This window comes from Hordeum vulgare, chromosome 3H, assembly GCF_904849725.1.
Source record: "Hordeum vulgare subsp. vulgare chromosome 3H, MorexV3_pseudomolecules_assembly, whole genome shotgun sequence".
Classification (NCBI taxonomy): domain Eukaryota; kingdom Viridiplantae; phylum Streptophyta; class Magnoliopsida; order Poales; family Poaceae; genus Hordeum; species Hordeum vulgare.
The window spans coordinates 514,791,261-514,806,534 of NC_058520.1; the positions used below are offsets into that span (position 1 = coordinate 514,791,261).

Genomic DNA, 15,274 nt, shown 5'->3' on the forward strand with positions numbered 1-15,274 from the left:
TTCGTTCTGTAACTACTGTTGATCCACTCGTCCTGCTCCGGGGGAAACCCTAGGATCTGGTTTTCCAGATCGGACGATGGCGGCATTGCGGTGTCGTTCCTCTCTAGGGAGCATCGTTTGTGGAGCAGTGCTGGAAGACGGTGGAAGGAGGTGGAGCGTCTTCGTCCTGCACGGAGCTTCAGTGGTGATGTCAGGTCATGCCTGGCCGACAGGTGCTACACTTTGTCATGCCTGGTCGGCAGGTGCTACGCACGACAGATCTTACTGAGCCTTTGCGTTTGGATGGACGAGCGTGGGGAGGTGGTGCCGTTGGGCGCTGTGGTGGCGTCGACGGATGGCTGGACTGACAAGGATTATGCGGATCTCTCTCCTGAAGATGGTTCAACGGTTCGAGGATGATGGCGGCTTCTAAAACGTGTGCATGTGGTGTACGCTTTAGGTGTGCTGCACCGGCTGTGAGTTCCGATACGCTATGTGGATGGATCGGAGACGACACCGGATTTAGATATGGGAGTGAGAGCACTCCACATTATCACGGTATGCAGGTGTGAGAGGGGGCTTCGGATGGTTTGATGTATGTACTTGTCAGACCTTTGTTGAATAAGTAATAAAGATGGCTGCATGCATCATTCGATACAGAAGCCGGGGCTCAGCCTCCTTTTCTAAAAAATGTATATCTCTACTCTGATTGCATGTATCTTTTCTATAAAGACAAAAAGGAAAGTATCATTCTTCGGATTGCATGCATCTCTTACGTTCTTAACATAAAAGAACGAGGGAGTAGCTAGTATAGGGTGTTCGGTTGGTTGTTCGTTCGCAAATCGACCAGCACCAGCATGGAGCCACGGCGCAAGTCCTCCCACACAGTAGTGCTTGTGGCCATCACAGCCACGCATCCTACCAAACAAACCCTGAGCCCAGCTCAGGGACCATCCAGTTCAAGTGGATTCTGTTGGCAAGTACAGTACTCCCTCGTTGAAAGGAACTGCTCATCTTTCCAAACATGAAGTGGGGAACATCTTCTCCTCCAGAGGCTGAGACTGTGGCGCCTCATAGTATTGTCCGTTAGTACAAGTTGAGATTCGGACGCTTTTCTTTTGTCCCTTCGTCCTTTTCACAGGATCTTGCGTCGTCTCCGCTGTTCGTGTGATTCACAAACACCCGACGAAAGCTACTCCATATGATGTCACCATCCTACTTTTTCGTCAAAAAACATTTTACATGCGGAGGGAGTATTTTTCAACACATGTAAACTGCTCTAACGTATGTATATGAAGCTAGGAACCCATGTTAGAAAAATTACTGGTACCGTAACAGAAAGAAAAATTATGAGTACTGCAAAAGGTGAACCTGAGTCCTGAGATATACTGTTTCTCACTCATGACCTGGAAGTACGCACGTGTAGGTGTAGGGCACACGTTTCTTGCTGTAGAAATGCATAGATGGCTCTGAGGTTGTGTTTGGTTCAAAATAGGTTTTGTCCTAATGCCATTCGCTCTGGGATTTTTTTCATGATTTCGGCAAGATAACCGTATATCTCTTTCTTTCATTCAGGCAGTGGCAACAGGGGACGAGTACCAATTGATTTCATTAATCTTCGAACAATGAAACATGACATCACACTTTGGAACAAGAAAGTAAAAAAACAACGCAGCATTATGTGGAGTAATATTTTGAAACAAGGCCGAGTTCGCCAAAAGCCAGAAAACATAGCATGAATCGAAAACAAACGAATCTCACTCCATCATGTACACAATTTTCAGGCCTCCGATCTTAACCTTCCCGTGTCTAGGTACCAATGTCACCGTCACACTCTCGTCTCCGTCGGCGCCCAGATCTTCCAAGAGCTCGTTCAACGCCATCCTCATGCTCGTCTCCACCGTCATCCCCTTCCCTGTGCCATCCGTACTAGGATGGCTCAAGCACAGGTAGCTCCCGGCCAGCTCCCGCCCGCTCGGCCCGACCTTCTCGTACTCCATGGCGTTCACGTAGGCGTCGAACTTGACCATTTCCGTGCCGTCGGTCTCGATGCCCTCGACCACCAGCACCTCCTCGTGCACCTCCTTCTCCGGCCGGCCTCGAAGCACCCGCGGCCGTCTTACCTCCACGGTCACAGCCGTGTGAAGGGACAGCGGGAAGCTGACGGACTTCAACGACGACGACGAGGAGCTAGGTTTATTTCCGTTCACGTTTGGAGTAGGAGACGGACGCGCGTCGGCCCACGGCATGCCAACGTCGTCAAACCTGTACCGGAGCTTGTCGACGTCGAGCACGTCGCGGACGGTGATCCGCACCAGGCGGGCCTCCTCGTCGTAGAAGAGGAAGGAGGAGTCGAGCCAGTCGGGGTCCGTGAAGTCGACGTGACCGCGGTAGCCGCGGGCGGCGCCGACGTCGCGCCACGCCTCCCACAGGCGGTCGATGTTGCCGTGGTGCGGGTAGAAGAGCGGGTCTCGGCCGGCGGAGTAGTAGGTGCCCATGTCCTCCACGTTGCGGAGGGTGAGATCGCCGGTCCAGGTGTGCATGGCGTTGTGCGGGGTGAGCTCCACCGTCCCAGCGCCCGGCATGTCGGACTGGCCGGCACGGAAGGGCTGGCCGTGGAAGAGGGACGGCAGGGCCGCATTGCCGACCATCTGCCTGTACATGATCCTGAGGTTCTGCTGGACCCGCTGCTCGTCGGTGAGGTTGCCCTCGACGCGCGCGAAGTCCAGGTCGACGACCGCGGGCGGCGCGTGCGCCGGGTTCCGCGCGGGGTCGTAGAGCGGCGACGAGGAGTTGGCGAACTCGGCCGGCATCCGCATCCCCTCCGGCACGTCCCAGCCCCAGAAGGGCAGCGCGAAGCCGGGATCGCCGAGCAGCCTCGCCGCGATGCGCTCGAAGAAGTAGAGGTAGGCGCGGTGGAAGGGGAAGAAGAGCCACGAGAAGTGGATCTGCATGTGGAGCTCCGGGTGCCCCGTCTGGCGGTAGGAGCCGGTGCAGTAGGCGCAGTGGACGTTGGCCAGCTGGTAGAAGCTGCGCGGGTCGTCGTCCGGCAGCGCGCGCATCAGCGCTATCGCGCGCTCGTACTTGGCCATGTGCTCCGCCGCCCCCGCGGCGTGGGTCGGCCGCCGGACCCTGACCGGCTCGGCCGGGTCCGGGAGCGTGAAGTTGATCGGCTCCGACGCGGGCGCCGGCGGGCAGCAGTAGAAGGGCGGGAGCGGGTGCGGCGGGAGTGTTGGCTTCACGCACGTGCGTAGGCTGGTCTCGACAGGACCGCCGGTCTTCTTGCTGCCGTCGGAGAGTGGGGCGGTGTCGGCGTCGCCTTGGCATGAGACGACGTACGGGTGGAGGCCGGAGACGGTGATGAGCGCCCTCGGCAGAGAGTAGGTGCATGGGTTCAGGGAGACCGGGAAGGCGGTGTAGACGACGACGAGCGTGGCGGCGGCGCAGATGATGAGGAACACGCAGGCTGTGAGTAGTGGAGCACGGTGTCCATTGGCCATGGCTTCAGGCGCTGGAAGCTTGTTGCTTCGCACTAGCTAGCTAGAGGCGTGCGTACGTTCCCGCCGGCTATCTTGTCTGGCTACGTACTTTGTCTCGGAGCAGTGTTATATATATAGGGACATGTAAAAACTCAGGAAACCGTTTCGAAAAAAAAGCTCAGGATCGAAACGTGTGGTTACCAAGCCAGGATGATTAGCTGGTGTAAAATCACACCGCGTGTACGTACGTCCAACCTTTCGCACATCCCCTAGCTATTTTCCTCTTTGGAAACAGAAATGTCTTCCCATGCCGTGCCAGAGAGACGCACACGGCACACAGACCAAAAATGCTACATCTACGTATTGTACGTGATCTACCTTAACTACTAAACTCTTCCTCGCTGATTTCAACCGGGGTGGGGCCCAACCATTAAGCCTACTCCAATTACTAACTTCCACGTTAATCTTTACGTAAAATCACCACGTAATATTACCTAAGTCTAGCATTGCTCCAGACAGACGTAGGTAGACAGATGAGGGGAGGAACGGAGTAATGCTACGTCTACAAAAGCTTACTTAAAGATTTTACGTACAAACTGACGTGTAGGATTGTAATTGGTCATTGGGGATGAGGGGCCCCACCCCCACTGAAAATCAGGGGGAAGAGAAGAATTAGTTTGAAAGGTTAAGTAAACCTTTGTAAGTTTTTGTAGATGTAGCATTATTGGGGAGGAACGCACCAAACCTGGCCATGAATGGCTACTGCCTTCATCCGTTATCTGATAGCAGTACTTCTCGTCTCTCGATATGGTTCTTCCGATCATCTGGCGGGCGTGGCAGCCAGCTCCGCCATGATCTTAAGCACGGCAAACTTGTCCTCCCGGTTGCACTTGCACTTGTGTTTTCTGGAAGGTTACTTTTCTCCGCCCGTGCAAATTGAATACTCTCTCTTTTCCGGTTTATAGAGCTTAAATCTGAAATCTTATCAACTAAGGTGAATTGTGAGTGGATAACACTAGCTTAAACTAACCAATGAAATATTTCTCACATATTCAATTTTCAAGGCAATAAATGTAGCATCTTTTTTTTTCATTGGACTTGCATGATGAATGTAGAAAACGATGCATGCATAGCCACTCATCTCTTTTCTTTAAACTCTATGAATTAAATATGACGTGAGACTCAAAGCACGTTAACTCACTTAGACTCAAAATGAGTCTAATATAATGAAAATCTGAAAATTTTAAGATGAGCCCTATAAATCGGAAAGGAGGGAGTAGAACGATAGAGATTGGCATTTTGAAAGGGGAAAGTCATCCGCCGTTCCTTGTCCGGCGTCGGGTGCTGGCACATTGGCGCGCGGCTGCTGAATAGTCCTGTGGAAAATCACCGCCTCGGTGCATGGTGTTATCTGTGGATCACTCGTTCCTTGGAGGAGTATGCATCAGAAGTAAGATGGAGCTCCGTGAGATCACCCTTGAGAAGATTACTCGTCATCAAATGGGACCTGTTATATAAAAGCTCATATAAAAGTCGCCTGAAAAATTATTTTGTGTAAGTTGGTTTTCTGGGCCATTAGATTGATATCCAATGGTTATAAAGTGTTGCTAAAGATGGTTGGTGAAGATCCAGTTGTCTTTTTTTTCATCGGTCTAAGTCATAGTTTTGGTCTTGGATGACTTTGATGACTTTGGTGTGCTTATCTGACCCAACAGCCCTTCTCAAACGGGTCTTAAACGCATGGACTAACCGGCATCCTTCATATTCAGCCTAAATATAAGGCGGATATGGGGAAGCTTGGACACGCCCGTCACGTCGGTCTGACGACGTGGCCCTAAGCATACTCGTCTGGAAACCCGACGGTCCGTTGGGGGCCTTGGGAGTCGTCGCGGTGTGGACGTCACATGGCGCGGCTCCGACTCGTCGCCCGAGGCCATGACCGGCTATTTAAGGTGGCCGCCATCCCCTAGGCCTAGCACATCCACATTCTCCTTTCCTCCGTCGCCACCCGAGCCCATCCACCTCCTCCATCGCTTCGTCGTCACCCGAGCCCGTCAGCCATGCCCCCACGCCGCCGCCACTACATGATCCAGCACGGTCTATGGCTCCTTGAGCAGGTGCGGATCCGGAGGGCCGCGGGGCTACCTCTCGATCCGGAGGAAGATTTCAAGGAGGTTGGGGAGGTGTAGGAGGAAGAGAAGGAGGGGCTGCGGGAGGAAGAGGAGGAGGGGCAAGAGTCAGCGGAGGAGGCACCGCCGCTAGGTATGTGGGAGGACGAGCAGGAGACGATGGAGGAGGCGTCGTCGTTGGATGTGAGAAAGGAGGAGCGCCGGCGATGGAGGATGACGTGGATCTGTGACTGGAGCAGCAGACCATCGTGAACTCCGTCCGCTCGGAGTCGGCTCTGGAGGCGAGGCGTCTTCGTCAACATCAAACGAAGGCGGCGCGGGCTGTGGCGCAGGCGGCTCAGGCTCCGACGGTGACGGTTCAGGATCCGACGCAGACGACTCATGCCATCTCTGACAATGACGAAGAGTAGTATAGTACTCCCTCCGTCTCAAAACAAGTGTCACAAATTTGTAACTAAACAAGTACAAATTGTATATTAAGTGAACGACACTTATTGTAGGACCGAGGGAGTATATAATATGTAGGCTATATATTCTGCATACTTTTGTATGGATCTGAAGGATCAAATATGAAAGAATTGGTTGTAGACAGACAGATTTGAGGATGACTGTTTAGAGTCCACGGACGTGTCCAAACAAGTCCGTGAATGTTTGATGGGTCGAATTTGCAAGATCTGACAGTAGATGCTCTAAAACACTTTACAAAACATTTAAATAATCTATGATCATTTCTTCATCGCTAGATTTAGATTTGACGACCATCATGTTTTTTTGTTGGTCTTGTTATCCTACCGTGTATCGCTTGTTGCCAAAAAGAATGGCACCCTAGGGAAAGCCTTCAAGAAAAGATTGCCGCATGTGCGTTTATGTTGACGAGTTTATTTTTTCTTGAATACGCACGAGCGTGCGTACTATATATTAAAAAGGGAATGGGGGTAAAGAGCCCCTCCACTTTGGCGGTTGCATGGTTAAACAACCCCAACTTCACCCTAGCATTCTAAAGCTACACTCTCTTGATGTCGCCCACCTCTACGGACACAACAAAGCGTTCAACATCGTCTTTGAAGAGGCCCGCGGCCTTCCAAAGTCAACATTCCGACGCTACTCTACGAATTACAAAAGCGACGGAAGGGGTATCGCCGTCAAGAACAATGCCATTCCGATGCTTCAAAAGCTCCCACATAACTAAAATAAGAAGCGCCCTGATGTCTTTGCTTCCTTCTCGTGTGTCCAGTCGTGGCCATGCACCACTCCTCCAAACTAGATGAGCTAGTAGGAGCCCAATCCGGACGCTCACGAGTAGTGCAAATCTTCGTCCAGACCTCCCTCGCAAGCACACATTGAAGAAGGATGTGTCCGATGCTCTCCTCCTCCTAATCACACAAATTACACGCGTCCTGGTGATTGAGGCCATGCCTGGCCAATCTGTCCGAAGTCCAGCAACGGTTCCTGAGTGCTAGCCAAGCAAAGAATCTACATCTGAGCAGAGCCCGAGATTTCCATGTGAACTGCGTTGATGGCGCCGGCTGTCTGCCCTAGAAAAGAGCATTGTATGCCGATCTCGTGGAGAATTCACCGCCCGTCTCCCAGGCCCACCGAACCGTATCCACCTCTCCGGGGACAAGCTCCACAGCTGCCAGGTGTTCCCACAACATGAAGTACTCACTCAGTATAAGCTTCGAGACCTGAGGGCCAACATCCGTGGCCCAATCTCTAGTCCTCAGTCCATGGCTCACAGTCTGTGTGTCGCGCGCTCCTCTGCGCACCGCGAAATATAGCGCCAGCACAAGCTCCTCCAGGCGGTATCCATCTAACCATCGGTCTTTCCAGAGCAGGACGTCCTCACCACTCCCCAACTCCACGTGGGCGGCTGCATTGAACAACTGCAATGAGTCCTGAGGCACATCAATGTCAAACTCCGCCCAAGGTCGCGATCGGTCTACCCTCTGCAGCCATGGCCATCGGGCCTGCATGGCAATGTTCAGCCATTTTAGATTAGGGATGCCCAATCTACCGGCCCATTTTGGCGTGCATACCTCCTCCCAGGCAACCAAGCATTGGCCTCCAGTAGCACGGTCCTTGGCGCACCAAAGGAAGCCTCGACACACCTTATTCAAGGTCATGATGGTCTTCTGAGGCAGGTCAAGCGCCATCATTGCGTGAATGGGAATTGCGCAAAGCACCGATTTGACCAGGAGTAACCTTCACTTTTGGGCATGTTTGCTGCCTTCCATCCAGGAAGGCATCTCGCCAATTGATCTACCAGCCCTGAAAGTTGCGCTGCCGTTTGCTTCCGAATAGTGAGTGGAAGACCTAGATACTTGCATGGGTAAGTGCCAGCGGGGCACCCAAGGACAGCCGAAACCTGCTCCATCATGCCTGTGGTGCACCGGATCGGCAGAGCTGCGCTCTTCGCCAGATTTACCCTTAGGCCCGAACCTTCACCAAAAATGTCAAGCAGGGAGGAGCAAGCACGGAGATCCTCCACCTCGGCCCTCAGGAAGATCATAACATCGTCCGCGAACATGGAAACTCTCTGAGAAAGACCCTGAAAGGACGTGGATGTCGCCTAGAGGGGGGTGAATAGGCGCTTTAAAATAATTACGGTTTAGGCTTGAACAAATGTGGAATAAAACTAAAGTTTAATTTGTCAAGCACAAAACCTCAAACAACTAGGCTCACCTATGTGCACCAACAACTTATGCTAAGCAAGATAAACAACTAAGTGATAGCAAGATATATGACAAGAGACAATATGGCTATCACAAAGTAAAGTGCATAAGTAAAGGGTTCGGGTAAGAGATAACCGAGGCACGCGGAGACGATGATGTATCCCGAAGTTCACACCCTTGCGAATGCTAATCCCTGTTGGAGCGGTGTGGAGGCACAATGTTCCCCAAGATGCCACTAAGGCCACCATAATCTCCTCACGCCCTCGCACAATGCAAGATGCCGTGATGCCACTAAGGGACCCTTGAGGGCGGTCACCGAACCCGTACAAATGGCAAACCTTGGGGGCGGTCACCGAACCCATGGACGTGGCAACCCTTGGGGACGGTTACTAGTACCCGTACAAATTGCTCGGGGCAATCTCCACAACCTAATTGGAGACCCTGACGTTTGCCCGGAGCTTCACACCACAATGATTGAGCTCCGAGACACCACCAAGATTCTAGGACGCCAAAGCATCCACGAAGAACAATATCTAGGGTACTAAGTACCAAAGGTAATAAGCTTCTCAAACTTCACTTCCACGTACCACCGTGGAGAACTCAAACCGATGCAACCAATGCAATGGCAAAAACACACGAAGTGGTCAAGTCCCTCACACTAAAATCCCTCCACAACAACGAAAGCTATGGAGAAATATGAGAGGAAGAACAAGGAGCACACAAAGAACTCCAAGATCTAGATCCAAGGGGTTCCCCTCACATAGAGGAGAAAGTGATTGGTGGAGATGTGGATCTAGATCTCCTCTCTCTTTTCCCTCAAGAACAAGCAAGAATCATTGGAGGGATTGAGAGTAAGCAAGCTCTAAGAATGTCAACAATGGAGGTAGAACAAGAGCTCAACGGATGGATAAGGCCAAGGGGGAGAAGACCCCCTTTATATAATGGGGGGAGGAATCCAACCGTTACCCCCACTTACAGCCCGAGCCCAGCGGTACTACCGCTGGCTCCAGCGGTACTACCGCTGACCCTCTAGCGGTACTACCGCTGGCTGCAGCGGTACTACCACTGACCCTCCAGCGGTACTACCGCTGGCTGCATCGGTACTACCGCTGAGCCCATGGTAGCGCAAAGATACAACCGGGCCAACCACCGCCAAGAAAGTCTTCGCAAAAAGTCCGACGCAGTACAACCGCAAAGATGACGGTACTAAAAGTCCTGGAGCGGTACTACCGCTGACCAGAGGCGGTACTACCGCTGGGCCAGCGGTACTACCGCCAGCTCTAACGGTACTACCTGTGACAGCCCGATGCCGACGCTCCAGAAGATTCCCCCTTTATTCCGTTTCCGTCGTGTGTTTAGTTTTATTCGTTTCATGTAGTTGCATCATCGCATCATGCATGGCATCATGTCAACTGTGTTATTTGCCGGTGTTGCTTGTGAGTGCTTTGTGAGTGTGGCGTTGTTCATTGGCGTGACGAGAGTGGGTGCAACAGAGCCTCTTCAAACCGTGTTGCACCGAGGACGTAAACCTTCTCTCCTCTCTTATTCTATTTTTGGGGTGGCGTAAAAGATTTCAGTCATTAAGCCCCCGTCTAAAAATTAGTCTTCTTTTAAACTGTCCTTTTATTAAATGTGAGGGCAACCCCTCTGGGTTTCGTTATTTTACCTTTTGTTTATTTTTTTAAAACAAGAGACCCATTTCATTTAAGGGGTTTGGTTTTATTCTTTTGCAAGGAAAGGGGTTATTTTTATTTACTTGTTAAAAGAGTTTTATTTTAATTCTTCAAAAGGGTTTTGATTTTTAATTCTTTTAAAAAGGGTTTTGATTTTTTTAATTCTTTTAAAAAGGGTTTTATTTTAATTCTTAAAAAGGTTTCATTTTATTTGTTTTAAAATGCCAAGCTAATTTATGGTTGGGGTTTAATTTTCAAAGGAGCAAAAGCATTTTGTTTATGTTTGTTAAACGTTTTTCTTTTGTAAGCTTTCTATTTTTTTTTAAAAAGGTAAAAAAAAACTCAAGAGAGAGGGGGAGCCCAGCCGGCCAAGCCGAGGCCCAGCGAGCCCCCCTCCCCTGACCTAGCAAAGCTCCCGAGACCCCATCCCCTCGTGCCTCTCCCTCCTCCCAGCGCCTCCCTCTTCCTGCTCGCCCCGTCATGCTCGCAGCCGCGCCTCCTCGCTCCCGCCGGCCGCAGCCGCTGGTTCCAGCGCCGCAGTCCCCGCGCCATGGCCGCTCCTCCCTCGAGCTCGCCGGAACCGCCGCCTTGGTGCGCCCCTTCGTCGCCCTGCGCCTGCATCCAGCCTCGCCCGGCCCTGCCTGCCCCATCGCTGTGGGCGCGCCACCAGCCGCCATGGCCTCGCCTCCCCACGTCCCTGACATCGCCGCGTCGTCCTGCCCGCGCCGCCCGCCGTGGCCGCCCTCACTCCTGGTGTCCGCCATGGCCGTCCCCTGCGCCCGCGCGGTCACCGGCCCCACCGCCCTGCCGTGCCCGCCGCCTGCGCTCCCCGCCGCCGTTCCTGCGCTTGCCGTGCGCGGCCTCGCCTCCCCGTGTGCCCCGTGCTCGCCGAGCAGTCCCTCCGTCGCGCTGATCGCCCCGTCGGACTCCGTCCTGCAGCGGGCCGCCCACCTACAGCAGGCGTGGTCGCCGTCAGCCCGCGCACGAGCGGGAGTTCGTCGGGCAGTAGCTCCCCTGCCGCGTCACCTCCGAGGCCCCTGTGTCGCTGTTGCTGCTGCTGCCGTTGCTGTTGCTGCGCTGGTGCCGGGCCGTTGCCGCTTGCTTGGCTGCTGCTTGCTGTTCGCTGTAACTGCTGTCGCGTTTGTTGTCGCCGTGTGCCGCTGCTAGGCTATTGTAGTTGCTGCCTTTGCTGAGCTGCGTTGGTAGTTGCTAATTCCGTTGCTGGCTGCTGCTTAGATTGCTAGTGCATGTTGCGTTGCGGTAGCTGTTGCTCCTGCTAGGTGTTGTGCCATAGCTTGCTAGCTTGCCTGCTAGTTGCTGTGCTAGGCTGCCGTTTGCTGTAGCTGCCCGCCTGCTTGCTTGCTGTAGTTGCTAGTAGAAGCGTGCTTTCCTTCTAGGCCGATGATGTTGCTGCCGCAGCTTGTTGTTGCGATTTGCTGCTGCCGCTGTAAATTGCTGCTGCTAGGCTAGTTTCCATGCCGGTTGTTGATGTCGCCGCGATACCTGTCGCAGCTGCTAGCTGTAGCTGCTACCGCGATGTTGTTGTTGTGTTGATGTCGCCGCCGCGTGCACCATCCCCGCTTGCCGTGGGTCGACGACGAGCTCGCCGAGTACCACGTCGTCCTCGACGACCCCGAAAGCGAGTTCGACTTCCTCGACGTCGCCGAAGACCCGTGATCGACTACCAACGCGAAGACCGTGCACCGACAACAAGAGAACGACTACCGTCGACGAGACCGGTACCTCGACTTCCACGACTTCCACGACGATCGTAGATCTCCTTCAACGACCCGATCCGCTCTGATATGCACGCGTCGAAGGTATACCGATGGGACATGTCGTGTACCGTATGCTAGTGATGTACGAAGGTATGAGTTGTTTGAGTTGAATGCATGTATGCACCGTATGTATGCACCGTATGATTGACCGTTGCACGTTGTGTTCCACTTTTGTTGTGCCCGACACATGGGAACCCGGTAACCGGGATCACCCCATCTTCTTCTAGCGTTCCCGCGCGCGCTTCAATTCGTTGTCACTGATATCTCATCGAGTTATCGGGATAGGAACGTTGTCGTGGCATCGTTTCCGTCTTGCCGCCATGGTCCCCCTCGCGCGTCGTGGCGACACATGTTTCCTTCTCTTCTTGCCGTGGTGATGTTGTAACTTGCATGCATGAAACATTCATGGCATATATATCGTGTGTTGCACGACTCTTGTACCTGTAGCTACGTTCCATGCTCCGTTTGTTAACCGACTAGGATGCCATGTAGGACCGTCGCTTCACCCTTGCCATGTTAAAAACATTTAATATTGTCGTGTAAATAATCGGGAGTGAATTAAATAATTAATCGAGGAGTTTCGTCGATATGCAACCTGTTGCATATCGAGCTTCACTTAACGTGTAGTGTTTGCGTGAGGTGAATTGCCATGCCATCCCTTGCATCTTCGAACTGATCATGCATCATAGTAGGTTATGCATCATGTTTTGAATCATGTGGTGAATATCGTGTGTTGATGTGTGTTTTCGGTTTGCTCCGTCTCGATAGAGTTCCGCAAGCGTGTCGGAATGTGAGGACCCGTTCGACTACGTTGGTTTGCCGACTTCATCGAGTTGTTCTTCTTGCAAGCGGGATCTCAGGCAAGATGATCATTTCCCTAGATACCATTACTATCATTGCCATGCTAGTTTTATCGCTTCTATCGATTATGTCTCGTTGCCTACCACATGTTAAATATCAGCCTGTCAACAATGCCATGATTACCTTCAACCTGTTTGACCTAGCAAACCACTGATTGGCTATGTTACCGCTTGCTTATCCATGTTGTTAGCGTTGCTAGTTGCAGGTGCAGATGCTTCCATGTGATAACATGGGTTTCTTGTTATATCACCCTATTAAATGCTAATTAATTTAATGCACCTATATACTTGGTAAAAGGTGGAAGGCTCGGCCTTTCTAGCCTGGTGTTTTGTTCCACCTTTGCCCCCTTAGTTTCCGGCTACCGGTGTTATGTTCCATAAATGAGCGCTCCTAACACGACCGGGGTTGTTATGGGGACTCCCTTGATAATTCGTTTTAGATTAAAGCTGGCCTGGCAGGGCCCAACTTTGGTACTACATTTGCCTAATAACTAATGAACTGCATAGGGAGTAATTAACCCGAGGAAATTTAATCAACCCCCGGGCCAGTGCTCCTCATGAGTGTTGGTCCACCCACCTAGCAGTCGGCGGTGCCACCACGGGGCAACTCGAGGTTTGGTTCCCGTCCACTTTGCATAGACAGTGTGTCCTGAGAACGAGATACGCGGCTCCTATCGGGTTCGTCGACACACCGGGTGGCCTTGCTGGATTAGTTTTACCTTTGGCGGAATATCTTGTGCATCGGGATTCCGGTGATGCTTTGGGTAATCTCAGAGTTGAGGTTTTCCACTAGGGAATCCGACGAGATCGCGAGCTTCGTGATTGAGGATTTCTATGCGGCTTGTGGTAATTTGTGATGGACTAGTTGGAGCACCCCTGCAGGGTTAAATCTTTTCGGAAAGCCGTGCCCGCGGTTATGTGGCAACGTGGAAGCTTTGTTTAACACTCGTTCTAGATAACTTGAAGTTAACTTCATTAAAACTTGCCAACTGTGTGCGTAACCGTGACTGTCTCTTTCGTGAGTTCCTTCTCCGATCGAGGACACGGTGGGGTAATGTCTAACGTAGGTAGGTGTTCAGGATCATTCATTTGATCATCAGTAGTTCACGTCCGATATGCGTAGATCAACCCCCCTCTTATTTCTTGTACTCGTAAGTTAGCCACCAAATATATGCTTAGTCGCTGCTGCAACCTCACCACTTAACCATGTCTCACCCATTAAGCTTTGTTAGTCTTGATACCTTTGGAAATGAGATTGTTGAGTCCCCTGTGGCTCACAGATTACTACAACACCAGTTGCAGGTACAGGTAAAGGTTACTTGACGCGAGCGCGTTGATTGTTTATTTGGAGTTGCTTCTTCTTCTTCTTCATCATCGATCTAGGATGGGTTCCAGGCCGGCAAACTGGGATAGCAAGGATGGACGTCGTTCTTATTTTTCTCGTTTGTTTTCGTCCGTAGTCGGACCCTGCTCTTACTCTTGATGATTATGTAATGTACTGATGTGACTCTGATGTAGCTTGTGGCGAGTGTAAGCCAATTCTATATATCTCTTCTTTTCAGTACATGTACTTGTAACGATATCCATTCTTGCGACACGACGAGATGCGCTTCTATCCCTGACGAGGCCCTCGTGCCAAATTGAGGATAGGGTCGCATCTTGGGCGTGACACTACCGCTAGGGCCAGCGGTACTACCGCCATCTCTAGCGGTACCACCGCTAGGGCCAGCGGTACTACCGCTAGGTCCAGCGATACTACCGCTCGCCACTGAAATAGCCATAACTTTCGCATACGAGCTCCGAATCGAGCAAACCCAAGCTTGTTGGATTCAGGACGACAAGAGCTATCCAAATCTTAAGACCATGCAGATAAGAAAATGCCAATGATATAGAGATGTGAGTCCTCTATGAATGATGAACCGGCAAAAACTCCAACACTGAAAACATCATAGAATATGCATATGGACTCCGCTTTTGATGAACTCGAGCTTGTCATGAAGATGACCATAAGGTCTAAAACTCACAAAGAGAAACACCAAACAAGAACCAAGAAGTATGATGCAAGGATGCAAATGGTTTGAGCTCTCAACGAACGATACGATCAAGCTACTCACTTGAGAGTCCCCCTTGACAGTACAACAATCTATCCTAAACAAAAAACCTATCAAGGGCAAACCTATACCTTGCACCTCGTCGTCTTGAGCTAGATGATGATGATCATGGCTTCCTCAAGATGGACCACCTTTCTTGATTGCGTTGGCTTGATGAAGACTAGTTGATTGCTCCCCCATACTCACTATGGGTGAGCCACTCTTCAACATATCTTCACAAGTCCATTGCCACCATAATGGACGACAAGCTTCAAGCATGATATCTTCGTGCTGATCCACTTGAACTTGCACACCGCAATCTTGATGACGATCACCACTTGACGTCATCCTTCATGGGTTGTATGAGATCTTCCTTTTGACGCAAGCCCATGTAAACACACCTAACCCACACATAGAACTCTCACGAAGACCATGGTTTAGTACACAAACACGTAATGGACAATGCTTACCATACCATGGGATAACTTGATCCCTCTCGGTACATCTTGTATGCTTTGTGTGTTGATCATCTTGATTTACTCTTTGTCCGAGATCTTGATCAACCTTGTGTCTCTATGACCATTCTTTGGATAATACATTGAATACCATCTTGA

The 15,274-nt window shown here is 51.4% G+C and overlaps 1 protein-coding gene across 1 annotated transcript; it reads right to left on the reverse strand.

Annotated features, from left to right (window-relative positions):
* Positions 1-1,604: 1,604 nt before the first annotated feature.
* Positions 1,605-3,555, reverse strand: LOC123440359 (polyphenol oxidase, chloroplastic-like). The gene has a single exon (XM_045116928.1). It carries the CDS (start codon positions 3,477-3,479, stop codon positions 1,737-1,739), a length of 1,743 nt encoding a protein of 580 aa, XP_044972863.1. The 5' UTR covers positions 3,480-3,555; the 3' UTR covers positions 1,605-1,736.
* Positions 3,556-15,274: the final 11,719 nt, after the last annotated feature.

Coding starts and splice junctions, on each gene's coding strand:
- LOC123440359 (XM_045116928.1), bottom strand. CDS start 3,479: ATGGCCAATGGACACCGTGCTCCACTACTCACAGCCTGCGTGTTCCTC.